General features: G+C 41.0%; 1 protein-coding gene across 2 annotated transcripts in view; it reads right to left on the reverse strand.

Annotated features, from left to right (window-relative positions):
- The window catches only part of LOC131671233 (uncharacterized), a 623,217-nt gene that overhangs the window by 275,930 nt on the left and 320,071 nt on the right, over positions 1-27,216 (reverse strand). For both annotated transcript variants that reach the window (XM_058947500.1, XM_058947499.1), the window contains one exon: positions 10,220-10,355. In XM_058947500.1, coding sequence (XP_058803483.1) covers positions 10,220-10,355 — 136 coding nt within the window. The remainder of the gene's footprint in view (positions 1-10,219; positions 10,356-27,216) is intronic.

The raw sequence follows: 27,216 nt of genomic DNA on the forward strand, positions 1-27,216 counted from the left end.
CAGCACCGTAGACCTCTCGAGCTCCTCCGAATCAGAGATCGGAGAGCAAAGGAAAGGCGCGTCGCGTAAAAGCTGAAAAGAAGAAGAAAAGTCCAAAGCACGTTAAATATATCAATGGCGTGCCAGCCGATGGTGTTAGTGCGCTAAATGCCTGGTCGCTTCGTTTTTTGGATGATGGTAATACGAGCGCGATTAGCTATTTATCAGGACTAGAGGACTGTCAGCGCTTTTATAGAATTCCGGATAGAGAATTGCTAAACGCTGTAGGCACTAGTTTGCGTGGTAAGGCGCGTACTTGGTACGAGCTTAACCGAAAGCAATGGGCGACTTTATCGGAATTCAGAAAGAGCTTTTCAGCCAATTTTTGTCGTTGGCTTAGTAGGCAGCAGTTATATAGGAATTGATGCAGAGGTCGCAAGGAGAACGCGAACGCATCTCTGAATATGTAGCGGCCTTCCAGTCGATCTTGAGACGTTTCGATCCGCCGGTTTCTGACAAAAAGCAAGTAGCTATTATTGTGGAAGGGTTACATCCGCAGTATAGGCGATACCTTGAAACGAAAGCGTTTAAAGACCTAAGCCAATTCAAGGAAGCCGGCCTAGCGTTAGAAGATCGTATGATAGGTTGGAGAAGGTGGCAACGTCCACCGAGCGTGGACGTTACGCTCGTACCAGAGTCTGCTTATACCGAGCCTAAGAAACTGGCCGGAAAGAAAGCAGTCGTCGCGGTAGAACAGGTCGCGAGTGAATTAGATGAGGTTTTAACAGTAGAACCGACTAAAGATACGCGCGCTAGAAAAAAGGCAAAGGCCAAGGGCAAAGGGCCGAAGAGCGAAGTTGCCGCGGCTAATACCCAATGCACGAAGCCGCAGGCGACGAACCGCTCTTCGCAGCAGGCCGCGCAACCGAACGTTGCAGCGCAACCGAACATTGCAGCTCAGCCGAACGTTGCGGCGCAGCCGCCGGCCGCCCAGGTGCCGATGTTCTCCGCGCCGAGTTTGATTCCACAACAGCGTGGACAAGCTAATGGCGCTCAAACAGGTGCTGCGAGAGGACAACGTCCTTTTACAGGCGCGTGTTTCGCGTGTGGTCTGGTTGGCCATCAAAGGTCTCAGTGCCCGGCTGCGCAGAATTCGCAGCCGATTGTTTGCTATAAGTGCCGACAACCGGGGCACTATGCGAACAATTGCCCGCCGAGACCGACGGAGGCCAAGCCAGAGTGTCAGGTTTGCGGGACCGTTGGATTTGTCTTCCGAAATTGTCCGACTTGTAGTCAAGTAAGACAGGGAAACTCGGGTGCGGGAGCCGCCGACCGCTCAGCGACTCCTGCTTAAAGCAAATCGAACGGGCGATTTGGATAGACGAGTTGCTAAGAAAGAAGAGTAACTCGGTTGTTGCGTCAGAAATAAGGAATTCCGATCGCATCATTAACGTAAGGTTAGAAATAGAATCGGATACAGGCGAAAGAAAGCAAGTCGTCTGTAGGCCAGTAGTTTTAGATGTAGACGAGAAATTAGAGTCGGATGCAAACGAAAGTAAGCAAGTCGTTTGTAGGCCGGGTAGTGAGGTCGTTTACGATGTAGCTGATGAGAAGCTGGAGAGACCAGATCTCGTAGTTAATGGAGAGTCTATTTCCTCGGCGTTGGACGGGCTCCTAAAGCCAGAGAACCAAAAATCGAGCATTTCGCGCGGCGGAAAAGCTTCGGTTCAACGTGTTAGTGCTAGGGCCGGTCATGAACAACGGGACGAGGCGACAAGCGGAACTTTGTTTAAGTACGATGCGTGGGATGCGGTCGGAAAGAACAAAACTCAGCTGAACGTGGACTCTTCCACATCTGACGACACGGCAGGCTCAACAAATTCGCGCATAGATAATGCACACACATTTGACGAACCCGCCAACTCCATGGTTTTGGGCAAGCGTCCGGTTGTCTGTACAGACGCACCGTCCGTTTCGGTGAGGGGGGAGACTGAGGATAGCTCAGTACCTTTGCTAAGAACGGAAGAGTCGGATCAAGCGTTAGTAGCCGTGAAAGAAAATAGGTTTTTCTTGAAGGTGAAGATATGCAATGAAGTCTATAACGCGCTGCTGGACTCAGGTGCTCAGGTGTCAGTCGTAGGACCAAGGCTTGCACAAAGATACGAGGAACGTTTGAGGCCGCCAACTATTTTTGTGCAAGGTATTTCAGGTGAAAAGGCGCGAGCATTAGGCGATCTCAGACTGTGTGTTGAGATAGGTGGTAGAATCGCCTGGCTGACCGTGACGGCCGTGTCAACTTTAAAACACGACCTGATATTAGGCGCGGATTTCTGTAAAAACTGGCAAATTAACATTGATTTCGGGAATCGTGCTTGGCGGTCAGGTGATCAGAGAGATTGGTGTTGAATGCGCAGGTTTGAATCGGTACGAAGAGACTCAGCGCGAGACGATCATGGCGCTCGTTCGCCGGATCGTCCCCGAGTCTGGCGATTCCCCGGCAGTCACCAACGTTATCGAGCATATTATCGATGTAGGAGATGCGCGCCCGATTAAAACGCCAATCCGTCGAATGTCGCCGAAAATCTTGGCTTTCCTGCAGGAGGAAACGATGCGCCTGTGGAAAGCAAAGATAATCAGGCCGTCGAACAGTCAATGGTGTAGCGCGCCGGTAGTCGTACGTAAGCAAGACGGCGGTTATAGATTTTGTCTAGATTTTAGGCCGGTTAATAAAGTGACAAAGATTGACGCTTATCCAATGCCAAGCATGGACTCAATCTTAGATAGGTTGCGCGGCGCGGTCCATCTTTCGAAAATCGACTTAAAGTCAGCATTCTGGCAAATTCCGCTTTCGGAACCGAGCAAGCAGTATATAGCTTTTGCAGTATCGGGATTAGGTCTCTGGGAGTTTGAAAGGATGCCGTTCGGTTTGGTAAACACGCCGGCAACGTTCATGAGAGTCATGGACGCACTTTTCGGGCCTGAATACGAACCGCACGTTTTCTGGTACCTTGATGATTTACTAGTGGTTAGCGCGGACTTTAAAAGTCATGTCTTTTGGCTAGAAAAGGTATTAAAAAGGTTAGGTAGCGTAGGTCTGGAAATTAATCTCGAGAAGTCGGATTTCTTCTGCACAGAAGTGACGTATTTGGGCTATCGCTTAGACAGTGAGGGTTTGCGTCCGGACGACAATAAGGTGCAACCGATTGTAGACTATCCGGCTCCGAGCAATGTAGCTCAGTTGCGTCGCTTTCTCGGGATGGTAGGCTGGTACGCTAGGTTTATTGAACACGAAAGTGATATTAAAGTTCCTCTAACAAAATTAATTCGTAAAGATCAACCGTGGGATTGGGGTAAAGCTCGGCAAGTTGCATTTGAAAGGCTGAAGCGCGCGTTGACTGAGGCGCCTGTTCTTGCGCGCCCGGACTTCGCGCGCCCTTTCTACTTGCACTGCGACGGTTCATCTTTTGCGGTTGGCGCGTGTTTAGTTCAAATATTCGACGATGGCGAGCATCCGATATGCTATGCCAGCCGAATGCTTAACACTCATGAGCGTAACTACACGGTTAGTGAGATAGAGTTTTTAGCCGTTCTATTCGCGGTAAAGAAATTTAGACCGTACATAGAAGGGTCACACTTTATTGTAGTTACTGATCATAGCGCGCTTACGAAAATTTTGAATAAAAGAGAACTTACAGGTCGGTTAGAGAGGTGGGTACTCGAGTTTCAGCAACACGACTGCGAGATAGTACATAGGAAAGGGGCATTACACCATGTGCCAGACGCGCTATCTAGGGAATTCGAAGACGAGTATGAGGTATGCGCGTTTGAGGACACGAGCGATAAATGGTATTTGGAACGGATACAGGATGTGTTGTCTAGGCCGAAAAAGTATAGAACGTGGAGAGTAGAAGGTAACACGCTCTATAAGTTTATGCAGAACCATTTGCTCGATCCGATCACTAACAGAGAAGAGTGTTGGCGCATGGTAGTGCCGGTCGAGCATAGAGAACGCGTGTTGCGCGACGCTCATTGCGAGCCCTCCTCTGGACATTTAGGCCGGGAAAAGACTTACGATAGGATAGCACGTGAGTACTACTGACCGGGCGTTTGGTACGACGTTAGTACCTTCATTTCCGAGTGTAAAAAGTGCCAGGAGTACAAGACTGTACAACAGGTGCCGCTCGGTCTAATGGGAAAACGTGCAGTAGAACGCCCTTGGGCCGTGGTAGCCATGGACGTAGTCGAGCTACCGCGTAGCAAAAACAGGTTTCGGTATATGGTCGTGTTTCAAGATCTATTCACCAAGTGGATAGAACTGAAACCGCTTAGGTCAGCGAACGGGCCTGCTTTTGCCGCTGCCTTGGAAGAATTAATTCTATTTAGATGGGAAACGCCAGAGTACTTGATAAGTGACAATGCGAAAGCATACAAGAGTGTGATCTTCCAAGGTATGTTGCGAGAGCATGGCATCGAGCACGTGTTGTGCCCCGCATATCATCAGCAGAGCGATCCGGTTGAACGCGTCAATAAGACGCTGAAAACTATGATTGCTATGTTCGTTGATAAAGACACCGAAGCTGGGACCGCTATTTGCACTAGTTTAGAATCGCTTTAAATACCGCGACCCAGTCGTCGACTAAGGTATCACCGGCGTTCTTAAACTTTGGTAGAGATCCTCGGCCGGTTAAAAGTCTTAGAAGAGTGTTGGAAAAGAAGTTGCCTATTACGAAAATTGATACGCAAGCGTGGACGGATCGGTTAACGGAATTGAATGCGCTTCGAGACTTAGTGGCAAAACATATTGAAGAAGCTCAAGAAAAGCAAAAGCGTCAATATGATAGAGGTAGAAAGCAAGTACTTTTCCAAGTAGGCGATCTAGTCTGGCGGAAAGTCCATACGCTTTCTAACGCTGCCGCGGGTAAGAACGCGAAATTAGATCCGAAGTATGACGGTCCGTTTAAAATCATTAGCGTGGTTTCACCCGAGATTTATGAGTTGCAAACAGATAGCAAGCACCGTAGCACGAGAGTACATGTATCGGAATTGAAGCGATACATACCACCTCGTAGAGTTAAAGGATGTGAGTAGACTGTATATCTGTTTATTTTAGTTGTTTAACGTATGTGCTGTTTTATTTTGTTTGTAGGTTTTATATTATTAGTACTATGGAAGGTACGCCGATGGAGTCAGGAGCAGCCGCACCCGTCGAGCCTGATCGCTCTGCACAATCCGATGCCACGATCGAGTTGAGCGCCGCGCTTCGCGCCGAACAGTCGATGGCGCTGCAGCAGGTGGAATCGAGACAGGTTGAGAAACCTGCCGCTCTTTCTCTGCAGGAAGAGCAGGCGGCCTCTCAAGTCGAGGCTCAACCACTGCCTCCAAGTGCCTCGACTGTCCAGCTTGGCAGTGCCGGTTCGGGCCGCGACGTGCCGATTCCTCCCCCGTTGCCGGCGGGACCGATCCCGGCCGAAGTGGGTAGCCAGGTACACCTCGCTAGGAAAGGCAAGGCTCCGCAAACGGTACTCCGTTTAGCTAAGCCGGTGCAGACCTGGTCGGAGGCAGTGAGGAAGTGCGCTTCCTTCCGACTCACAACTCTCGCGATACGCGAAGCCGCGGAGGAATCTCGCGTGATGTCCGCCTCGGCAGGTTTGTTCCAGCCACCGGCTGGAGAGGACTCCCGGAGTGATTCGTCGCTGGACCGACTCCCCGCGGCCAGTTGCGCCGTTAGACCGGTAATAGGGAGAGCCGCTAAGACGCGCGCGAATTCGCGAAGACGAGTTGGCCGTACGCCGTTGCCATCTCCGTCGGCACGTTCCACGGGCACGAACGGGGTACTCAAAATGCTCGACGACGACGGAAGTTCGACCGAGAAGAGTGCGCGGGCCGCTGATGCGCCTAAGGTGGCGCCTCAGAGGCACGTACACGAACCTCTGCCGTGGAAGCCACAGCAGGCTCCTCGAGAACCGGAGCCCCAGGTTTCGGTTCCATCGACAGTCGCGACGGCCACCTCGGGAGTGGCTAGGAAGAAACGCCATCGTTCGGGAAAGGCGTACCGCGAAAGGCTGGCCCGAAGAAGCGCTCGGCAGCAGACGAGCGACGTTGAGTCTCGGTCACCCAACGGGTCGAGCTCGCTCCCGGCGGAAGTTGCCCCGATGGAAACATCGGAGGCGAGCCCGCCGGTAGCAGCTGTCGCGAGCGGTCAACGGCTCAGTGGTGCTGGCTCCCTTACCCCGGTGGCGGAGGAATTAAGAGCCCTCCGCCTTAAGTATTTGGAGAGGAGAGATTAGTCTCCGAAGGCAAGGTATGGTATTCTTTATGAGGCGGATACGTGCGTGTGACGTCCTGGTGCGCCGTTGATTCGATCGGGTTGTGCGTTAATTAAAAGTTCTTTTTTTCTTGGATTCATTTTCTTTTAGAATAATCGTTGTACTCTAGTGCTTGATGTTGTAAGACTTAGCTTGTATAGATCGGTCATTAATTCGAATCTTCGTTTAAATAATGAAACTCAGATTAAGCTAGTTTAAGTGTTATAAGTTTACGTATAAGCTATTTTTAGTTTGTAGCGTTTGACCGAGCCGTGAGCCATTTGCCGGAAAGAGAGAGAGCTTAAAGAGAGCTTAAAGAGAGGTAAGGCCTTGTCTCCAAGGGAGAGCTTCGGCCTTCGGAGGGGCTGTGACGGTGTAGGCCTGTCATGGCCTGCACCGTGTGCTTGCCTCCCTCTCCTTCCTAGGCAAAGGCGCACGGCCGGCATCAAGCGAACGTTGTTATCACGTGCCTGATGCCTGCCCTTTTCATTTTCAGCAACGCACGAGAGCGGAGGACGAGGACAGGGACGCGACGACGCTACCGAATATAAAGAGTGCGAGAGAGAGAGAGAGAGACTATAGTCTAGTAGTTGGGCTTGGCGCGCGGCACTTGTCGCGGCCGGCATTGCCGCGTGCCGCCGATTAGGAGGCGAGTGGTGGGAGAAGGCGTGAGAAGCTGGCTCTCATGCACTCGCGACAGTGAGTTACGCGACGCACGCGAGAGAGATCGGCCATATCAGTCGGTGACCATCGCTGCGAAGCCTGCGCCCTTTGTTCGGGAAGAAGTTGGCATTCCTCGACACATAAGCCGGACGGATTTTCTCTGCCAGCGACGCGGCAGTCAGGAGGTTCCTGCAAGAAGCCACCATCAGGACGGTACCCGGCTGGTTCTTCTGCCAGATCACCGGCTGCACAGCAGCCAAGGGTTTTCCTGCCAGGCCACCGGTGGGACATCTTCCAGATTGCCGGCGACAGCGACGTCCGCCGAAATTGGTCAGGTAATCGATTCCTCTCTCTCTTTATATCTCTCCCTTTCCTTGGCGATTCTCACGGTTCGCGTTGCGACGCCAGGCTTCCCCGAGCCGGCGTAGTTTTCGACAGTGCGTAATTCAAGTAATTGTTTGAGCCGGTTAACGAGGTGACATGGCGCTAACGTGCCGGTCATCTCGTTTAGATTAAGTTTGCGCGTTATTGTTAATAAGTGTTTGTACTTTCGCCGGCACTCTAGGTAGTGCGTTGTAATAAACGGTTTGTCAACGAGTTGTGTGTGAAATCATTTTGCCCGCTGCTCTCCTTCCTGCTTTGCCTGGAGCGATACACCGCCTCCCTTGCCTTCCCCCTTTATAAATAATTGGTAATAGTGGTGAATATATCGGCGTTGCACGCCGACGCTATTACAAAATATTAGAAAAATGTAAATAATTCATATGCAAAGTGAATAAGCATAGAACATGAGTAAGAATTGGTTTCATTAATAACAGCTGAATAATAACTGTTATTAGTAAATAAACAATTAATAATTTATTTAAATAATAAGCTATATATAGAACGAAAATATTAAGTTTATACTTGATAATGATAACTTTATGATTTAGAAATCTTAGATAATTACATAATCTAATAATTGCATAATAAGATTAGAAAAAACCGTTACAAATATGAAAAATTAGTCATAATTCAAATGTTATTAATTAATTTAAATATTTATCTTTAGAGAATACCTCCAAAATTAATCAACTATAAAGTTATATGAAAATTTTATAATTTTATATTGTAAATATTGTAATATCACGTTAATTAACTTTATTAGTTAATAACTTTTGACGACTCTATTGGCGATAATTGTATATTGTATAAAATCAACAAATAACAAATTCTGTAAAGTTTACATCTGTTAAAAACTTAATATTAATGGTTATTTACTTGTAAATTAAGAAAACTCATTTCTCAAAATTCGCGAATGTCTCTCGAATTTTCGATGAAATCTCTCTTGCAAAAATAAGCGGGAAAATCTGTGTATAAATAGGCCCACCTCTGCACAGGCTAGGATTCACTTCTAGCCTTGCAAGGTGAGCGCATGAGTCTAAATAAACTTGGATTATACCTAAGTGCTCTCTCTTATTGTGATTAACTGAGCAAGACTGTCCCTTCCTTATAATTTAAGCTCGACTTATAGAATATCTCGCGCTATAAGAAACTTGGGCCGAATTATATCCTATCAAAGAAAGACTTATAGGTAGCTTATACTTATACTTATACTTATACTTACTTATACGTAGCTCTGCTTATGGGACAATTCGCACCATAAGAAACTAGGGCATTGTCTGACTTTCCTCGAAATATTGTACTTATTTATGTATATTTGATTTACTTATTGATTACATTTGATTTATTTATCTATTTTATTGACAATTAGAGTAAAATCATTGGAAACAAATTCTTACTCATTAGCTAGATACGAGAGTTCGAATTATTTTATTTATAAGTGATACGAACATCACATCCTCGACAGCGTCGCTGATCGTTGCACCACTTCGCAGGTGGTACGCAATTGCACTCCATCACACGCTCACAGATAGCCTTACTGTCTATGCACCCACAATGCCCAAACGCACTGATGATTGAGTAGCCGAAACGCACATAACTGCTCGCGAATAACTAATAATATCGAGTAACTAACAGGGGCGACCTATGCTCGATGGTTATCTGTGTGGAACTGAGTCATTATAGGGCAGTTTTCCCGTAGCGGCGCGCGCGAAATTTCTTCCTCTTCTGGGTCCACCGAAAAATGACTAATAGAAGTTCTTGCGGGTGGATCCTAAATAAGATACATGTGGGCTCATCTTCGGTTACCTGCCGGGGTGCGTAACAAATGATTATTTATGGTCCGGTGTAGCTCGTCGGCAGCAAGCGGATTCATGACACGGCTCGTGAACATTAGAAGTATACTATTTGAAAATTTCCAACTTCAATAAGATATTTATAAAAACACTTTGTTAACATACTTTATACTACATTTGTCCTACATAAACAGGTTATATAATTGCCCTAAAAATCATGTCTTGAATTATATCTTGTCAATAGCAAAGAACCAATCTGTACCAAGTAAAGAGTAATTCGAACTATTAGAATCTCCAATCTATACCATTTTACTTTATAGCATTTATGATTAAAATAAAAAGCAAAGTTTCGTAATTGACTTTCTGATTTTTTTGCTATTACAGATTTTCTTGCTATTTATCAAATTAAGTAACTACATCTACTTTTCATAGTGGACAATTTGGATTTTGAACTGATAAGCTCAACCAACCTAAACTATTATTTACTTGAAATTAAATAAAATATCTAAACTTTGATCAATACATGTAATCAATAATAATGTACAGAAAATATTTGAAACTAACTCATCTAAACAAACGTTATACTTGCTACAAAGTGATGAGGCTGCTCATTCTCTAAGGATATAGCTTCAACTATTGGTAACAATTATTGAAATTATTTATGGAACATTAATAATTTTCATGCATGAAAATTAACCTCTGTATAATCAGTAATATTGTTATCAAAACAAATCCAAAATATAAATACCATGTGGAATATGGAATCAGAATAGCGGAATACTATATGATGACCATGATTATAAAACTGACCTAGAACCGTCGCGTTTGGAAAAAAGTTCCCTTTCTTTTGCTCTATCGAATTTTTATTACTGAGGGGGAAGGAGCGAATGGCGAATTTTTGACTGAGGTAGCAAGAAAATTTTTTTACGCGTTTATCAGGAATACTAGGAAATTTTTCGAAAATAATACCGTTTTTATTGATTGACTAAAAAATATTTTAAATCCATTAAAGAAAAACTAAGAAACCAAATAAAATTGTCTATTATTAAAAAAATTTGTAACAACGATTGGTAAAAATAAATAAATCCAACTAACCTTTATAAGGTCTAGTATAATTGCGATTTGCCTGTGTACACACCACAGGATGAGTTTTTCTCACGATCGGCTCGGCGGCTATTCGTTCTTTTATATCCTTCGGATCACAGTACTGCTCGATAACTTCTATCTCTGCCTATAAAAAACAAGTTGACCGATTATGTGCTAACACTTAGGTATATTGTAAATTTTTATAATTTTTTGTATATAGAAAAGACAAATGATAACGCCTATCAATTTTTAAAATAAAAACAATTATAGTCAATAAGTACAAAAAACGAGAATTTCAGTCAATCGGTTACACAAAATTTTCCAAATTAATTAAGACAGATATCAAAAGTACCTCCATTTCTATACCATATCAATAGTTATACGCAATTCACCCTAATTAAAAATTTTGCTTATTCCTTCTTGTTTATGTAATTATCTTTTTTTGATTTGTCAAATTAGTGAATTGTCAAAACAGAAATTCACTGGATAAAGGAAAAAACGATGTTTTTATAGAGTTTTTCAGGGAATATTCTGATATTCAGGGAATAATATCTCTCAGACTTGGTTAGCAACAAAAATTGATTTGGAAAAGTGACTTCATTAGAACTTCCCAGATAGAATCCTACATAGTATACGACATGGGATCACATGTGAGATTCCATATGAGATCCCATATGGGATCTCATATGGTATCCAAAGAGAGAATTTGGCAGAAAATGACATATGGAATCTATAGCGTATAATATCTAATCTATAATCTATAATCTATAGCCTATAATCTATTTAAGTCAAAAAACATTTTTTTGACATAAAGTAGACTCACCGTATGCCACTATCAACATTTCAAGTGTTTTGGAGTAATTAATTCCATTTTTTACACAACATTTTATGTAAACTCTTTGATCCATTGTTTCCGACTGCAGAAAATCGCCGTGCACAAAAATCACGTCTAACGTTTCTGTCTCGCAAAAAAAAGTAAACAAACAAACTGGGAGCATATGTGAGGGACATATATACCTACATAAAAAAAGCCCGCCTAATTTAAAAATTCAACTTACTTTTTGAACACACCTCGTATTATAAATCGATTAAAGTCAATCTCAGCTGTTTTTCAAGTTATTTGTATTATTTACAGATGTTCATGATAACTTCATGAATTTGTTTAAATACAAATCTTAGAGTTAATGGCTTTTTAGTTCATATAACACGTATATCGATCTCAATAACTAGTTTAGTAATAAATAGTATAAGTTGTCGCCCGTTTTATATGGTACATTACAACGAATTTGCTAAAATAATCGATCGTTGTTAATATATATTTGACGCCCCCGCGAGACGTTGGCAAGGGGCCATAGAAATCGATTGATAATAAGTCGTTAGGTTTATCGATTAAAATTGGTTGTATCCGCGTAATGACTTTTTTTCGCAAGGTACTTGGTTCGCTGGCAAACATCGCACCTATTTGTCACTTCAGCTACTTTTTTACGAAGCCGGTGAACGTAAAAATCTTCTTGTAGCATCTTCGACATTTTTCGTGAGACAACATGACCGCAAATTTCGTGTAGCTCTTAAATAAAATTATGTATGATTTGATCAGGTAACACTAATTTATTATTTGAGGTCTCTCGTTTGTAGATCAAATCTTTAATGATCATGTAACGATACTCGAAATTATCTCGATTTTTTATTTCGTTGATATACTTATCATTTTTCTGTAAGATTTTTAGATTTTTAAAATGTTTAATTAAGGTTCGCGATTTTTATTTTCACAATCACTAATACATCTTGATAGAAAATCTGCCTCTTTGTTCTTTTTTCCGGGAAAGTATTCGCATGTCAACTTGTAGTCTTGCAAGAACAGACACCAATGTACTAGTCGCGATTGGGTGAACTTGCAAATTGTGAGAAATTTAAGTGCTTCATGATCAGTTCGTACTACTATTTCTATCACACCGTGCAAATATGTTTCGAGTTTAACACAAGATCATGCGAAAGCCAATAGTTATTTTTCCGTTGTAAAATAATTAAGCTCGGATCCTTTCAAAGTTCTCGATACAAAAGTAATTACTTCTTCGCCATTCTTCTTTAATTGAGACAAAGCGGAAGCTACATGTGATAACTGGCATCGGTAGTCAAAATGTACGGTTTACTCGGATCAGGATATCACAGCGTAATAGTTTCAATAAAAATTTTCTTCGCGTTTTCAAAAGCTTCCTGATGCAAAGGTAGCCACTGGTAACCCTTGCTTTGTTGTAATAAATTTATCAAAGGACAACATATTTCCGCGTAATTTTTAGCGAACTTAGTGTAAAAATTAACAAAACCAAGAAATCTTTGCAAGCTTTTCAAATTTTTCGGAGCTTTATAGTTTTGAATGATCTCCAGTTTACATGTCTACGCTTTCATTCCCGATGGAGTAATTACGAGGCCTAGAAATTCAATTTCTTCTTGAATTAATTTTGATTTTGAAAACTTAAACGTATAATTATCTCGACGACAACAAGTAAAAAGTGTACGAAGATGGTGAATATATTCATTAAAAGTCTTTGAAATAGACAAAATATCTTCAACGAAAGAAATAATGAATTGTTTTAAGTCGCCTATCGATAAATTTAAAGCCCTGATTAGCACCGTAGTGCTATTCCATGTAAAAGGCATGACGTTAAATTCGTATGTGTTCCCTTCAATTATGAATGCAGTGTTATTTTACTGTTCTCATCTAGCGGAATTCGCTAAAAACTACTGGTTAAATCGAAACTAAAAATAAATTTGACACCGAAACAATACTGGAAAATATCATCCATGTGCAGTGGAGCTTCACAGTCTCGTATTAATTTTTTGTTAAGTTTACACGCAACAAGGCAAAATCGAGCCGATCCATCTTTCTTAATGCTTATCACAATTGGATTAATATAGTTACTTTTTGATCTCTGTACGACACGATCATTCAACATATCCTCAATAGCAATTCGAACATTTTCACGATAATTAAGTGGAATAGGATACTGGTACGATAAGTAGGGCTCTTTGTCCTTTAATACTAATTTATGAGTGTAGATTCTCAGCAGCCCCAGTTTCTTCCGAAATACATCCCAGAATTCGTACACGAGCACTACAATCTCATATTTTTGAGTAACGGTTAGATTTGAACATTCTTCGATTTTTTCACTGATCTCCTCCCGAGTTAGCTTCGCAGCGTCGTCTTTCGTGACCCCAGGGTCTAATGTATTTCGGAATACGTCAGTAAAATAGGGTAGTTCGTCATCAAAACCGATATCAGTATTATACTGAATCGCGAGACTTTCGAACGTTTTTCCGTTGTAATGTAGGGTTTCTAATCGTTTATCTATTTCAATAGTAATTAGTTCCTTGAACGTATCAAGGCTTAGCTTCACGTTTTTCATCGTATCATATCCGATTATACATTCTTTTATAAATTTTGGAACAATTAAAAAGATAATGTCGACGAGCGAGTTTCCTCATTTAACTGTTAAATAAATCTGTTTTTTTAATCGAACGGTTTTTTGACCTATTGCAACTTTAATAATATGCCTACTAATCGGAAGCGTAAGCTTTTTTCTAAAAGTGCTCAAGTTTTGATTAAAATTTTTCCGAAATCGCGGAAATTTCGCTTCCAGAATGAAGCAGAGCTTTCTCGGGTACATTTTCTAACAGTAAGTTAATCTCGGGCATTTTTTACCTATTGGATCGACCTCGTTATTCGATAAATCACCGTTATTTCATTACGGGGATCATCAAAAACTGTTAATATTTGTTCATGTTTTAATTTGTTATTGTTTTTATTTTTTATTGGTGCTATCCATTGTTTTAAGTTATCTGATTTTCGAGAGGCAGCAGCTATTCGTTTCTCGACGATGTACTCGGAGTACTCACAGTTAGCGAACTAATATTTGACTTTGTTAAGTTTTTCGTTTTGTTGAATTTATCGTTACATATTTTTGTCGTTTGTTTCGCTATTTTGACCGTAATACTATTAACATTATGCTCCGCGCCATTGTCTTTTTGCGCATTTCGTGTGTTTACATAGTCGTCATGATCGAGCGAAGACAAAACTTTGATAAATTCAGAAATTTTCTTAACGTGGCGAGCTTACACCAGGAGACGCAAAATGCCTCGATAATTTATCGATAAGCTCTTCCTCATCTAAGTTTTCATTTATATCGTACGCTAGATTGATTTTTCTGAGCGTATAATTGTATTACGTGAGCTTTCTGTTAGAGAAATGCTTTACAAATTCGATTTCTCTCGTGATGTTTCTACGAATCTCTGCGTTCCAAACTTTATCTTTAAACAATTTCTCTAAATCATCAAAGCTTTTTAGTTTGCGCTGTATGAGGTCGTACCACGAAGAGTTCACGCCCGTCATTGATTGCGACAATAAACATTCTAGTTGAGTGGTGCTATAATTGCTCGCTTGCAATAACGCTTAAAGTCATTCAAATATTTAATCGGACGATACTTGTAGCTCGTCGAACGTTGGGCAAGTCAATGTCGGTTGCTTAAACGTTTGAATTATCGTTTCATTAATGCACGAACGATTATTATCATTACTTTTTAATTTTTCTATTTCTTCTAAAACCAGCGACGTGTTCTCTTTAACTTTGCTGAGAATATTCTTTTTAGTTCGTATGATATCGCTTAGATTTTCATCACAGCGATCCCGCAAGCTCGAGATAATCTCATTGGCTTTTTCTAGGCTAGTTTGCAAAGACGCGATCAAATCTGCTTGAGCACTTACTTTGTTTGCTAATCGATCGATTTTTTACATAAATTATTAATCGTTTCACACGACGTAGTGAAATCGTTTTGTAATTTAATCTCATCGTTATGAAAGCTCTTTAGTTCATAAACTACCCCGCGCTCCCAATCTTGTGTTCGTTTTTCTTGTTCGATTTGCTCTTCCCCGATTGTCGACTCATTTAATTCGTTAAGAATCGTCTCCGAGATCTCCTCACTCGAATCATAAATACATCGCTTTCGGTTCGGCCTTTTGTCGAATTTTACCTTACGTGTAATTAAATGATAATCAAGAAAACACAAAGAGAGACTATATTAATCGCGGTTATAGTTATTTTACCCTGTTATTAGAAATTTAAGGTATTTTTTGGATGCTATTTTCCATCCACGAGCTTCGTTGCTCGACAGCCAAATTTTCATTTAAAGAAATTTTTTAATGATATACCATAATTTTCTTTCTAACAACCAGCCCATGAATTTTTAGGCAATATATTAAAATAATAAAAAAAACGAAAAGAAAGTAAATTGTTCATAAACAAGTAACACACACGAATCTGGGTGCTTATTTTAACTCGCAATATTGAAAGAAAAGTATTTTAAAAGTAGTAATAATGCATCAATAATAACTAAACTATGTTTGTTTAACGGAGACATCATGGGTTGTGACATTCATGTATTTAACTTACTTTTTATTAAGCCCCAGGTACAGGGTTTGAAACTCTCAAATACTCAATAGCGTTACCTAGATGCTCAATATTAGAACTCATATTTCTTATGCTTTGATCGAACAGAGCCATTCTTATAATTCTGCTCAAATTAACAAACGCAGTCGATAACTCAACGTACAGATCTCGCAATTCACTTACTTTTTTTTCCAAGGACGCGTTTTTGCGCTGAAGCGTTTTAATTTGTTTATTTTTTTTTCGGCATGAGTATTGTATGAAGAAAAAAATTCTGGACAGAGTTAATGACGATCGAAATTATACAAATTCAAAGTAATAAAGTTTGAGTAATTCGCTATACGCTATATTTCAACGAAATACAAAATATAAATTAAATGACTAATTTCAGTAACTCATAGCAAGTGTCTTGTCACGGTTACCAATTACAACGCTTCGAATTATTACTATTATATTACTATTCGAAATATTACTATTCAAACGCGTACAAATTTTTTAATATATTTGTTCATAACCTGCATTGAATAGTACCTTATGCAGCGCAGCCCGCACTAGCGTGAAAGCCATATCGCACTCCTTGTGCATATACTACGCATTTTTTAACACGAAGGACGCTATATGGAAGTTTTGATACTGTGTTTAGTTTATAGTTCATTCTATATTACATATTAATAATGGCATACAATTAAAAAAATCGAATATTGCATATTTAATTTTATGCATGGAAACAAGCACGGATTATAGCAGACGTTTATTTTTAATGGTATTACAGTTTGGGTGATAGGTGTATTTATCATAATCAATGGTGCGAAATTTTCGATGAAATTTAAATTGTAATATATAAATTCGTAATTTTTTCTAATGAAAAATCTAATAAAATTTAAGCATTATGGACAATTCCAAAGTATTTATATATACATAACGAAAAGTTTATACAATAAATACGCATATAGATTATTTTGAAAATCAATATTTACAACTGTAATAAAATAATTTTTATGTTAAGTATTTATATATTATAAAAATTACAATGTTTACATTAAAATTAATATAGTAGTACATAAGTTTTAATCAACTTATAACGATCCCCATGCTCCATGTCTCATCAGTATATGCATATCCCTTCCACCGTCCACAAGTAAAGTAGCCGAGGTTCTTCTGAACGAATGTCCCGTATATAAGTGTGGATAGATAGATCTAAGAAATCAGCGATTATTCTCGGTATTTTAGCAATCTTCTTTCTACCTATTGGCTGATTTGTGCACTTTCCTATTCGCATATTTAAAAAAAATCTATCAATTTTCGCATATCTAGGTCGCATTCCCATGTACATCTTGACGATTTGATAGAATTCCTTCTCTATGATAAATGATCGTTTTTTCAGAGTCTTGAATTGTGGTACTTTTACAAACAATTCCACGCCATTGTCTGTAATATCTGATATTTTTAACTGTGTAGACTCACATACCCGCAAGCAAGGGCTGCCAGAGCCTGAAAACGAAAACAAAAATAATAACACACGTATAAATATTCGAATGCGAAGCTGCCACTAAATTAATTATAGATCGTTAATTTTATCTTCAAATAAAAAATTAATACAGTTTTTAAAATTTATTTAATTTTTTAAATTCAACTAATAGCGTAACAAAAAATATGTAATAAACAACAACAAAAAAACCGAAAAGAACAAAAACAAAAAAAATTCAAATATACAGGATGGGCCATTTTAAGTGGACCAGTAGGTTTTCTCGGAAACTATGAGAGATAGCGAAATATTTTTCAGACAAAAGTTGCTCAATTTCGAGGGGGTCAGGTTCCCTTGATCTTACCTTTGACCTTGGAGGTCACGCTCAAGGTCATTTGAAGGTCAACTATGTTTTCTTACATGGGAACCCCTATTTTTGACCCCGGATTCGGAAAGAGCGGGAAATTCTACCCAATTTTTTGTTTAGGCGTCATATGTGCGGTCTATTTTGCCCTATTTATTCAAGGTTATAAATGAAGAAGATAAAAGATTAAAGTATTTTAGCTTTATTATTTATTTACCAAAATAACATTTATTACATTTATTTATCAAATTAGTCAATTGTTACTGTAAGTGTTCAAAAACATTTCCATCTCCTTGAATAATTCGATTCTCCGATGAAAATGTCCGATGTCCTCAGTAGTATATCCTGCGATGTGCCCTGACATGCGATCCTGATCCTGTCCATCATGTCTTCTCGGGTCGTTGGTTGTTCTTGATAAACGACATTCTTCAAGTATCCTCATAAGTAAAAGTCAAGACATGTCAAATCGGGAGATCGTGGTGGCCATGCAACTGGTCCATCACGACCGATCCATCTACCATTGAATCTGATGTCCAGGTAAGCTCTAACATTTCTGTGGAAATGCACAGGAACTCCATCTAACTACATCCACATTCTCAGTCTTGTTTGGAGGTCTACTTCTTCCAGTAGTCCATCTAGTTCATTTTGTAAAAATTGAGAAAAGTTTGCTCCATTGACATTTCCCTCAAAAAAATAAGGTCCAATCACATGTCCATTGATAATGCCACACCACACTTTGATGCTCTAACGATGCTGATGATCTACTTGTCGATGCCAATGAGGATTTTCAGCTGACCAGTAATGACAGTTGTGCCTGTGTAGCTCCCCATCATTTTTTAATGTAGCTTCGTCAGAGAACATGACATTATGGCAAAAAGCCCTATCGTTTTGAATCATTTCTTTTGCCCAACGACAAACCTCTAGTCGCCTTTCTATGTCATCTAGTATGATGGCTTAAGTGAGAGTGATATGATATGGCCGGAATTTTCGTTTACTCAAAATTCTAAGGACAGTTCGTTTTGGTATTTCAGTTTCTCTTTGGATCTGTATACTACTAATATGAGGATTTCCATGAATAAGTGCCAATATCACCAGCACGCGAATATCATTCTCATCGTAAGTATGTTTCCGCGTACGAACTAAATGTCCTTCTTAAACTTTCACATGAATCCTTCGAATGGTGTTATGATGAGGGTGTCTTCGGCACGGGAAATGTTCTTGATAAAGTCTTGCAGCTCTACGATAATTTTCTCCAGCTAGACCAAGAATGAAAATCATATCGACGCGTTCACGTGCAGAATAATCCGGCATGGTCCAAAACAAAAGGCTTTTGATTTAATTTTTAATAAAAATTTGTAACAAAAAAATTCTCTTCAATGAACACAAAATCGCTATTCAGTGAAATAAACGAATAAACTAAGCTGCAGTATTGAAAAACAATTTTAGTTTTGTGGAAATGAAAAGATTCGATATGCCAAACCAGACAATGACAGGTACACGTATGTCAAAGTGCATAAAGACACTTTACGGTAAATGTTACTTTTATTGGATAACATGGATGGTTAAGCTAGAAAAATGTACGACCTTGCGCCTGCATATGATAAAAGGGGTGAATCAGCTCTTTCCGAATCCGGGGTCAAAAATAGGAGCTCCCATTTAAGAAAACAAAGTTGGCCTTCAAATGACCTTGAACATGACCTCCAAGGTCAAAGGTAAGGTCATAAGAATTTGACCCCCTCGAAATTAAGCAACTTTTGTCTGAAAAATATTTCGCTATCTCAGTTTCCTAGAAAACCTACTGATCCATTTAAAATGACCCACCCTGTATAATAAACAACATAATATGCGAAAAACATATAACAAATAATTAAATAAATAAACAATAAACAAATAACATATAAGAATTAAATAAATAAAACCATAAATAAATATCATATGAGAAATAAATAAATAAATAAAACAAATAACAATAATTTTTTAAATTTAACTAATAATGTAATAAAATACATGTAATAAATAAAAAAACAACAACAAAATTAAAATATGTAATAAACAACATAAAATGCCAATAAAAAGTAAAAAAAAAACAGTGAATGAATGAAAAACTGAATAAATGAAAAACAACTAATTGATAAACAAGTAAAATATTAAAAATAGACACTATATTACCTTTATAAATACTAAATACTGATTATTTGGGTTGGTGTTAAAAAATCTCGAGATCAGTTGTGAAAACTACAGCTTGTTTTAGCTCATATCCTTTATGCAAATTTTTCAAAAATTTACTAAGTTTCGAATATAATAAGATATCGACATTGTCATGTCGAAATGGTATTTTTCAATTTGGAATACTTCGCATATAACGTTGAAGATTCAAGGTACACTAATAACACTTGTTCAGCTAAAGAAGTTTTTTTTTGTTTTCAGCCAAGCCTTTTATTGTACTCTTTCATATAGTATATGTACGTATTCATCTCTGGATTTTTGCGGTATTGCTTTTTCTCCGATTTCTCATGCTTTTAAAAGCAACGATTCAAGCACATTGCCGTCGTAATCAGAATCATTGTCACCTATTTTGTATAATAAATAATAGTTAATAAATAATTAGTAACTTATAAATTATAAATATACAACACTAAAACAAATTAAAATGGTTGTACAACTGTTGTGCTGAAACACGAGGCACGATTTTGTAAAAACGTTTTGCGAAAAAACAAAACGAACTAATACGTGTAAACGCAGTAATGCACATGACACGACTGAACTTGATTGTATCTACAGAGTAGAAGCAAAGTCAATCGTAACGTCAGCGAACCGCGCTATCTTTTGTTTTGTTTTGATTCTCTTTCTCTTCAACTCTCTGTTTCAGCGATTCCGAGTATTTCAATACGTGTATACTCTCTCACACACCACGACATTGAACATACCCATAGTACGATACGCATTTCGCGCTCTCTCTTTATCTTTCTCTCGCACACATATTGCTATAGTGAATACAATGCCAACACATATGGGTTTAGGTCACATGATCCTCGTTTCTTTCTCTACCTCTCGCTGAGAATATATCGTTTCGCGCCCGCCGAACAGTGCGCGAAATGACCGTTTTGCGTCCTGAGTGTTAAAAAGAGAATTTCAACTCAGTCATATATCATCAATTAATTACTACTAGAAAATAAAAAGAAATAAATTTTTATATAAACACGCGAATGTGATGATAATGATTATGTGAATAATGAAAAGCAGCTAGCAGTTACTCCAAAATAGTATTTCGGAGCAGTAACTAGTTAGAGTGGGCCGTATGACCAATTATTTCTACCCTCACCACAGGAAAATAGACCACACAGCATCAGGGCATTAATAAGAGGTCATTCTCCCCATTGTTGATTATGCGAATATAATAGTTTAATAATCTTAGAAGGATACTGTCTCTCAGATAGAAATAATTATCCGGAGATGATTCAAACTAAGATGAAGGGCAAGGTTCTGAACCGACAAACAGAGAAACAGAATTATTAAATAAAGACTGTTGCCAGTCATTTATTCAACCTCAGTCCAACTGCCTGCGCTGTGCTCAGATCAATGCTGATCCAAGCGACGTACGTCGGCCTATTAGTACATAGTAGCGGAGTGTGAATCTTATCCCACTACTTGAGTTACAAGTGTCTTTGTTCTCCCACATTTTCTAGAGCGTCATTATGCCTATGAACTCTCGCAATTTTCCATGTATTTCGCTTTAATATTTACTTCTGTTTTTTATAAATCAATAGAATTTTATCAGTTTCGATACAGCCAATTATTTAGTAAACTGAGTAGTCGTTGACTTATAATTATTCTATAGATATCTACTCATTTTTAATGACTTATACGTATACGAATAATGCAGCGAATATTATCAATCAAAATTGATTAAAGTAAATCTTAGCTATTTTTCAAATTATTTGTATTATTTACAGATGTTCATGATAAAATCATGAATTTGTTTATTTACATTTCTTAGAGTTCATGGCTTTTTAGTTCATATAAAACGTATATCGAATTAATAACTAATTTTGTTGATAACTGTAGTGTTAAAATGTTATCAACGTTCAAATTCTCTTTAATTGCAATTTCGGTTTGGGCGTAAATTAGCATTAAGTACACTATTCGTTTGGTAGATTAAAATTCGTTTCTATATATATAAAGTATAACTTCTCCTTAGTATGTATATTAATTTGGAGGTTAACGGAACCTTGAGCGGTCTTTCACATATTGTATTTATCTAATTTGACTTTTCGCGCGTGACGTCATAGCGAGATTCGCTGTTTTCTAAGTGCGAAACGTCCGATAGGTCATTGCCTCTACTCTAATACAATACGTCCGTTACAGTACCAAGCATATTGAAATACGTTTGAGAATCTAGGTGAAGATAATTGATTATGTATAATAGATTGTAATTTTATAATATTATTTCTTTCATGTAAATTTATGTCCGATCCGAATAAAATGATAGCATCAGATATTTTCCGCACAAAGTTTTTCCAAATTCTAAAGCCAAATACATCCAATGGTTGAATGTTGCCTGTGATACCCTTAGGGATTGTCATCAGTCGAAAATTTTTATCTTGAGGTATAACTTCTCGTACAGTGCGTTCACATTGTCCACTCCATAAATATAGTAACAAAACTGCAGTTTTTCCACAATTAGGAAAAAAGATGTCTCTTAACCATGTTTTAAGTAATTCACTCGACAGTTTTCCTGATACACTTGCTTGCAAATATATATTAGATGCTTGGAATAATTTTTTCATAACAATAGGTCGGAATTCACCCTTTGGTTCTTTTAAAACCATAAAAAGAGGCGAGAGAACATACCTTCTGCAGATATTGTCGGTTGTATCGTATAACTATGTGTAGTAGATGATATTGATTGTATAACCGTTTCAACTGTCTTTATCCCTTTTTTATTTAATGTCCTGCCACTATGTATTTCTAAATTAAACCTACTTTGATCAGAATTATATACATTACTTGCTCTTTTTTTAGATAGTTCAGATTTCACTAAATACAGTTTCACCCCTGTACAACGTAAGGCTGGCGACCGCCAATGACAAAACCTGTATGGTTACGTTTCTCTTTTATATAGATTTTTTCAAATTTTTTTTGTCAAAAAATAGTCATAAATACCGAAGATATTGCTGTAACAGGGTTTTGGTGGTGTTTTCCAGACCCCAAATTCCTTTTCTAGCACAACAACAGTATAATTCTCTCATCAATTTTTAAGCGTCATAGCAAATGAAAAATCAGCGAAATTGGTGATGAGCAATTATTCATATAGCAATAGTAGAGTTTAGGGGTGGTTCACCTTTGAAATATTGAATAACGAAAAATCTCCGAAGCTAGTCAATATTATTTTATCATTTTCTAGATGAAAATTTATTTTTTAATTTTTATAGTAATTTCGTGATTTTTTACGCGAAAAATCCAATTAAAAAGATTCTTCTTTCCCTTTACATCGTTATATTCACTTTCTTATAACAAATTTTTCAAATTTATTGTTGTCGAAAAATATTGATATAAACCGAAGATATTGCTGTAAGTGTTTTAGGGGTAGTTTTTGAAGGTGGTCTTCAACCCTGACATTTATTTTCCTACAGACTAACAGTGTCATTGTCTAGTCCACTTTTAAACGTCATAGCATATGGAAAATGAGCAAAATTGGTGATCGGCAATTATCTATATAGTATTAATAAGGTTTAGGGGTAGTTTACCCTCGAAATACATAAAAATAAAAATACGCCGAAACACGTCAATTTTATTTTATTATTTCCTAGATGACATTTATTTTTCAATTTTATTATGATAATTTTGTGATTCTGTACACGAAAAATCCACTCAAAAATGTAGTTTTTTCCGTGTACATCTTAGGGGTTGCAACCCCCGAATCTAAAACTATGCGGTTTTATTGTTTTTTAAAGAAGAAATTTTTTCTATTTCGTTTCATCAAAAAAAATTCTTTATAACCAAAGTTACTGCTGTTTAACTGTTTTTAGGAGTGACTTTTGAGGGTGGTTTTCACTCCAAGACAACTTTATCCGCCGATAAAAAAATACGTGTCTCTTATTAGTTTATAAAGTATTGTAACGGGGTATAACCGTTTAATTAATTAAATCGCGTAATTATATTCGAAAGGACACGCGTATCTATCAATGCTCAATACGAATTCGGGGAGCACGAGAAAGTATGCCTCAGTCAACCTGTAATCATTAATAACCTATTCGGAATTGAGTAGAAGCTATGAGAAATGAGAGAATTAACGAAAACACTTGTTAGTAAGCTAAATCAGATCTTTTATTGTTTCCTCAAAACTCACAAAAGGTCGGCCCGCGCGTTTGTTTACATACACGCTCGCTCATCGGCAACACGCTTTGCCGGTACGCTCGCTGCTCTTTGTCGCTAGAGCCGTTATATACACGCATCGAATGTTAGCATCGAGTTATTATTCATTCATGTAATTCCGAACGCGTAATTAAGCTGGCCAGCTTACCTTACTTATCTGCGACCGGAGAACACTATGACGGGTTGCACAGCACGGAACAGTTAATTGTATTGTTTTTGTTGCCGGTCGCGAACGCGCGCACGTTATGGTTTCGCCCTCGATGGCGAAACCTCATACACACACTCGTTCACTCGTCCTGGCCTCAGGTGATCGGACGTCTGGCTCCTGGATGGCGGTTATCACGGCTGTATCTGCTGTGGTCCTCTCGTCGATCTGATGTACGGTCAGCGAAGGCACGTGGATCAGCGGCAATACGATAGCGAAACGGGCGGACACAACAAAGGTTGATGCTTCACTAGTTCGAATCTTGTCGCGCGCGTTCCGTCTGCTCGCGTGCCGAATTCCTTCGTTACATGTTTTTGTCCCCCCTGGGAGGTGCTGCCCTCACGGACAACAATAAGGTTAAATGATTAGCGCTAACTTGACGATTACCGTCACAGCCCCCTTCCAGTCTGGACCTATAGGGTCCTTGACGATGATCCCGTTAGCGCCATACTTTCCGAGGAGGAGGTGGGGAAGGATAATAAAGGATCATAGTTCGAGTAATGTCAAATCTATCTTTATTGGACGACAGGGCGATGTATCGGTGGTCCTGCCCACGGGGGCAGGACATCATCACCTAGCTGGCCTTGGTTGTATCTCCTGGCCCTGGTCGTCCAATGGAGGTCTGCCGCGTGCCTCCCACCCCAGTCTCTCCTGGACCAGGTCGGCGTGTTGCCGCACGCGCGGGCAGCGGTCCGTACGGGTCACCCCGGGGTAGTGGCACACGTTGCACCCCTCCCATTGAGCGCGGGAGAGGGTGCCCCGTGGGAGCCCTCGCTCACGGGGGGTCAGAGGCAACCCGTTCCTACGGTTCGGGGCGGACCACAATGGCCTTTCGACCGTGGAATCCGCACCCGAGGAACCCAGGACCACATTAATGTGGATGGGCCCCGTTGCCTGACCGCTTTGGCTCCCGTCCACGTTGACCACCAGGGTTACCCCGCCTTCTTGTGAACCCTGGTGCGGCGTCATCTCCGACCTGGTTTCCGGAGCCGTTGTTCTGATCCCGGCAGCCGGAGACTGGGGGAGGCTGTTGGTGTCGCCACTCGCCGGGCCCTCGTGGGCCTGGCGGAGGCGTTGTTGCACCTCTCTTAGGGCCGACGCGAACTGGCGACGGCGGGACACCACTCTCTCCCAGTGGTCAAGATCTACTGGGTGGTGTCCCGCGGCTGTGTACGCATCGTATTCCGCGTACACAGCCCGCTGGAGGGCGTTGAGGGTCGTCCATCCTCGCTCGACCTCCCTCAAGCCCTCAACAATGTCCTCCCAGGTCCTTTTGCCAGAAGGTGGTGCCTGGCTCGGGAACCTGGGGAACCAGCTCGCGTCGGGGGCGCCCTCTTCCGTTTGGGTGCCCACCGATACGGTGGGAACCCTCATAGGGATGGGCCCCTTTGGTGGTCCGGATGGTGGTGCGGCGTCGCTGCGCGTGATGCCGGGTGTCGTTGCCGGCGTCGTGGGGTTTTCCTCATCCAGGAGCTCTTCTATGAGCACGGATGACGAGCTCTCGTGAGCTCGCACCCGTGCTCGCTCCTCTTCCTCCTTTTTCTGGGCGAGTAGGTGGAGCGCGGCATGTACCACCCCCTCGACGGCGGGACCTAGGTCCAGGCCGATGAGGGCGGCTGCCGCCTGCTCGAATTGATCGAGGGTGATCTGCATCCTGTAAATGTCCGGCGAGTTAGTATCCTACAAACAACTTTAAATATCGAAGGTGGGCGCCTGTTCGGCTGCCCAGGGCCTTCGTCGCCGGAATCGAAGGTGGGGTCCTTAGCGTCGGTCTCCCAGGTCCTTCGTTCGCCGTGTATCATGCATCCACGGTTGTCGCTTTCGGTGGTCTGCCCCTCTTCCTCTTCGCGATGATGGGAGGAGGGGCTCGAGTTGTTTGTCGATGTTGTGTGGTGTGTGTAGTTCGCGCGGACTTACGAGGTCTTCCTCGTGGGCGCTTCGTCGGGTTAGTAGGAGGGGTATCTAGTGGGACTCGGCTGGGGCAATTACGGCGAGTACGGCGAGGTGATTTCGGAGTTGTCGCGTCGTCATTTCGGAGTGTGTTATCTGAAGTGTTGGCGCTCCCGTTTCCGTGTACCGATGTATCGCTCGCATTAGGCGGGACGTTCATCGCCTCGGCTCCCTCGGTGGTTGAGGTCTCGTCGTCATCTCGCGTTCGAGGCCCATTGGCCGGTATGTTGTCGTCTCGTCCATAATAGGGTTTGAGGTCCTTAGCATGTACTAGCTCTGTGACCTCTTCCTGTTGGTTGGCGAGGCGATATGAGTTGGCGCCGAGTACCTTTGTGACGATAAAGGGGCCGATGAACTTGGGTGCTAACTTCGCGGAAATGCCCTGTGCCGCGCAGGACAGTACGCGGTTCTTTTTCCACACCCAATCACCTTCTTTGAACCTGTGGTCCCTGTGTTTGGCGTTGTAGTACTTAGCCTGCCTCAGGGACTCACCCGAGGCGCTCTCGTGAGCTTGTTGAATGGTGGAACGGCTCTTTTTCATGTGTTCGTTCCATTGTCCGATTCGGAGCAAACTCTCCTCTTGTGCGGCGAGCTCGTCCATTCGTTTCCGGAGCGTATTCGGGGCTTCCGGTTGCCTGCCATAATTTAGCATGGCCGGACTGACCCCGGTGGAACTATGGACGGCCGTATTCAACGCGAACATGAGTTCGGGTAGCGCTCGGTCCCATTCCCTATGATTCCCCTGCAGATACGACGTTATCATCGTCTTCAGGGTACGGTTAACCCTTTCCGTAGGGTTAGCCTGTGGGGTATAGGTTGGGGTGAAGGTCCGTTTTACCCCCTGGTCTCTCAGGTACCTGTCCACCAACTGATTGCGGAACTCGGTGCCGTTGTCGGACAAGAAGATCTTTGGCGTGCCGAAACGCAGGATTACTCGTTCCCGAAGTTCCTACACTATCGTCTTGCCGTTAGCACTACGTATGGGTATACATTCGACCCATCGCGTGAATACGTCAATGAATACCAGGACGTATTCGTGCCCTCGTGGGCTCTTTGGAAAGGGTCCGGCGATGTCGCCCGCGACCACTTGCCAAGGCATAGACCATGTTCGGTCCTGCATGAGCCCGCGCGGCGGTCGTTGCTCGACCTTGCATTGTTGGCAGACCTGGCACTTTCGGACGTATCCTTTCACATCTGCGTACATTCCCG

The sequence above is a fragment of the Phymastichus coffea genome, unplaced genomic scaffold (genome assembly GCF_024137745.1).
Source record: "Phymastichus coffea isolate CEN01 unplaced genomic scaffold, Cenicafe_Pcof_1.1 PCOF00121, whole genome shotgun sequence".
In the NCBI taxonomy this organism is placed as follows: Eukaryota; Metazoa; Arthropoda; class Insecta; order Hymenoptera; family Eulophidae; genus Phymastichus; species Phymastichus coffea.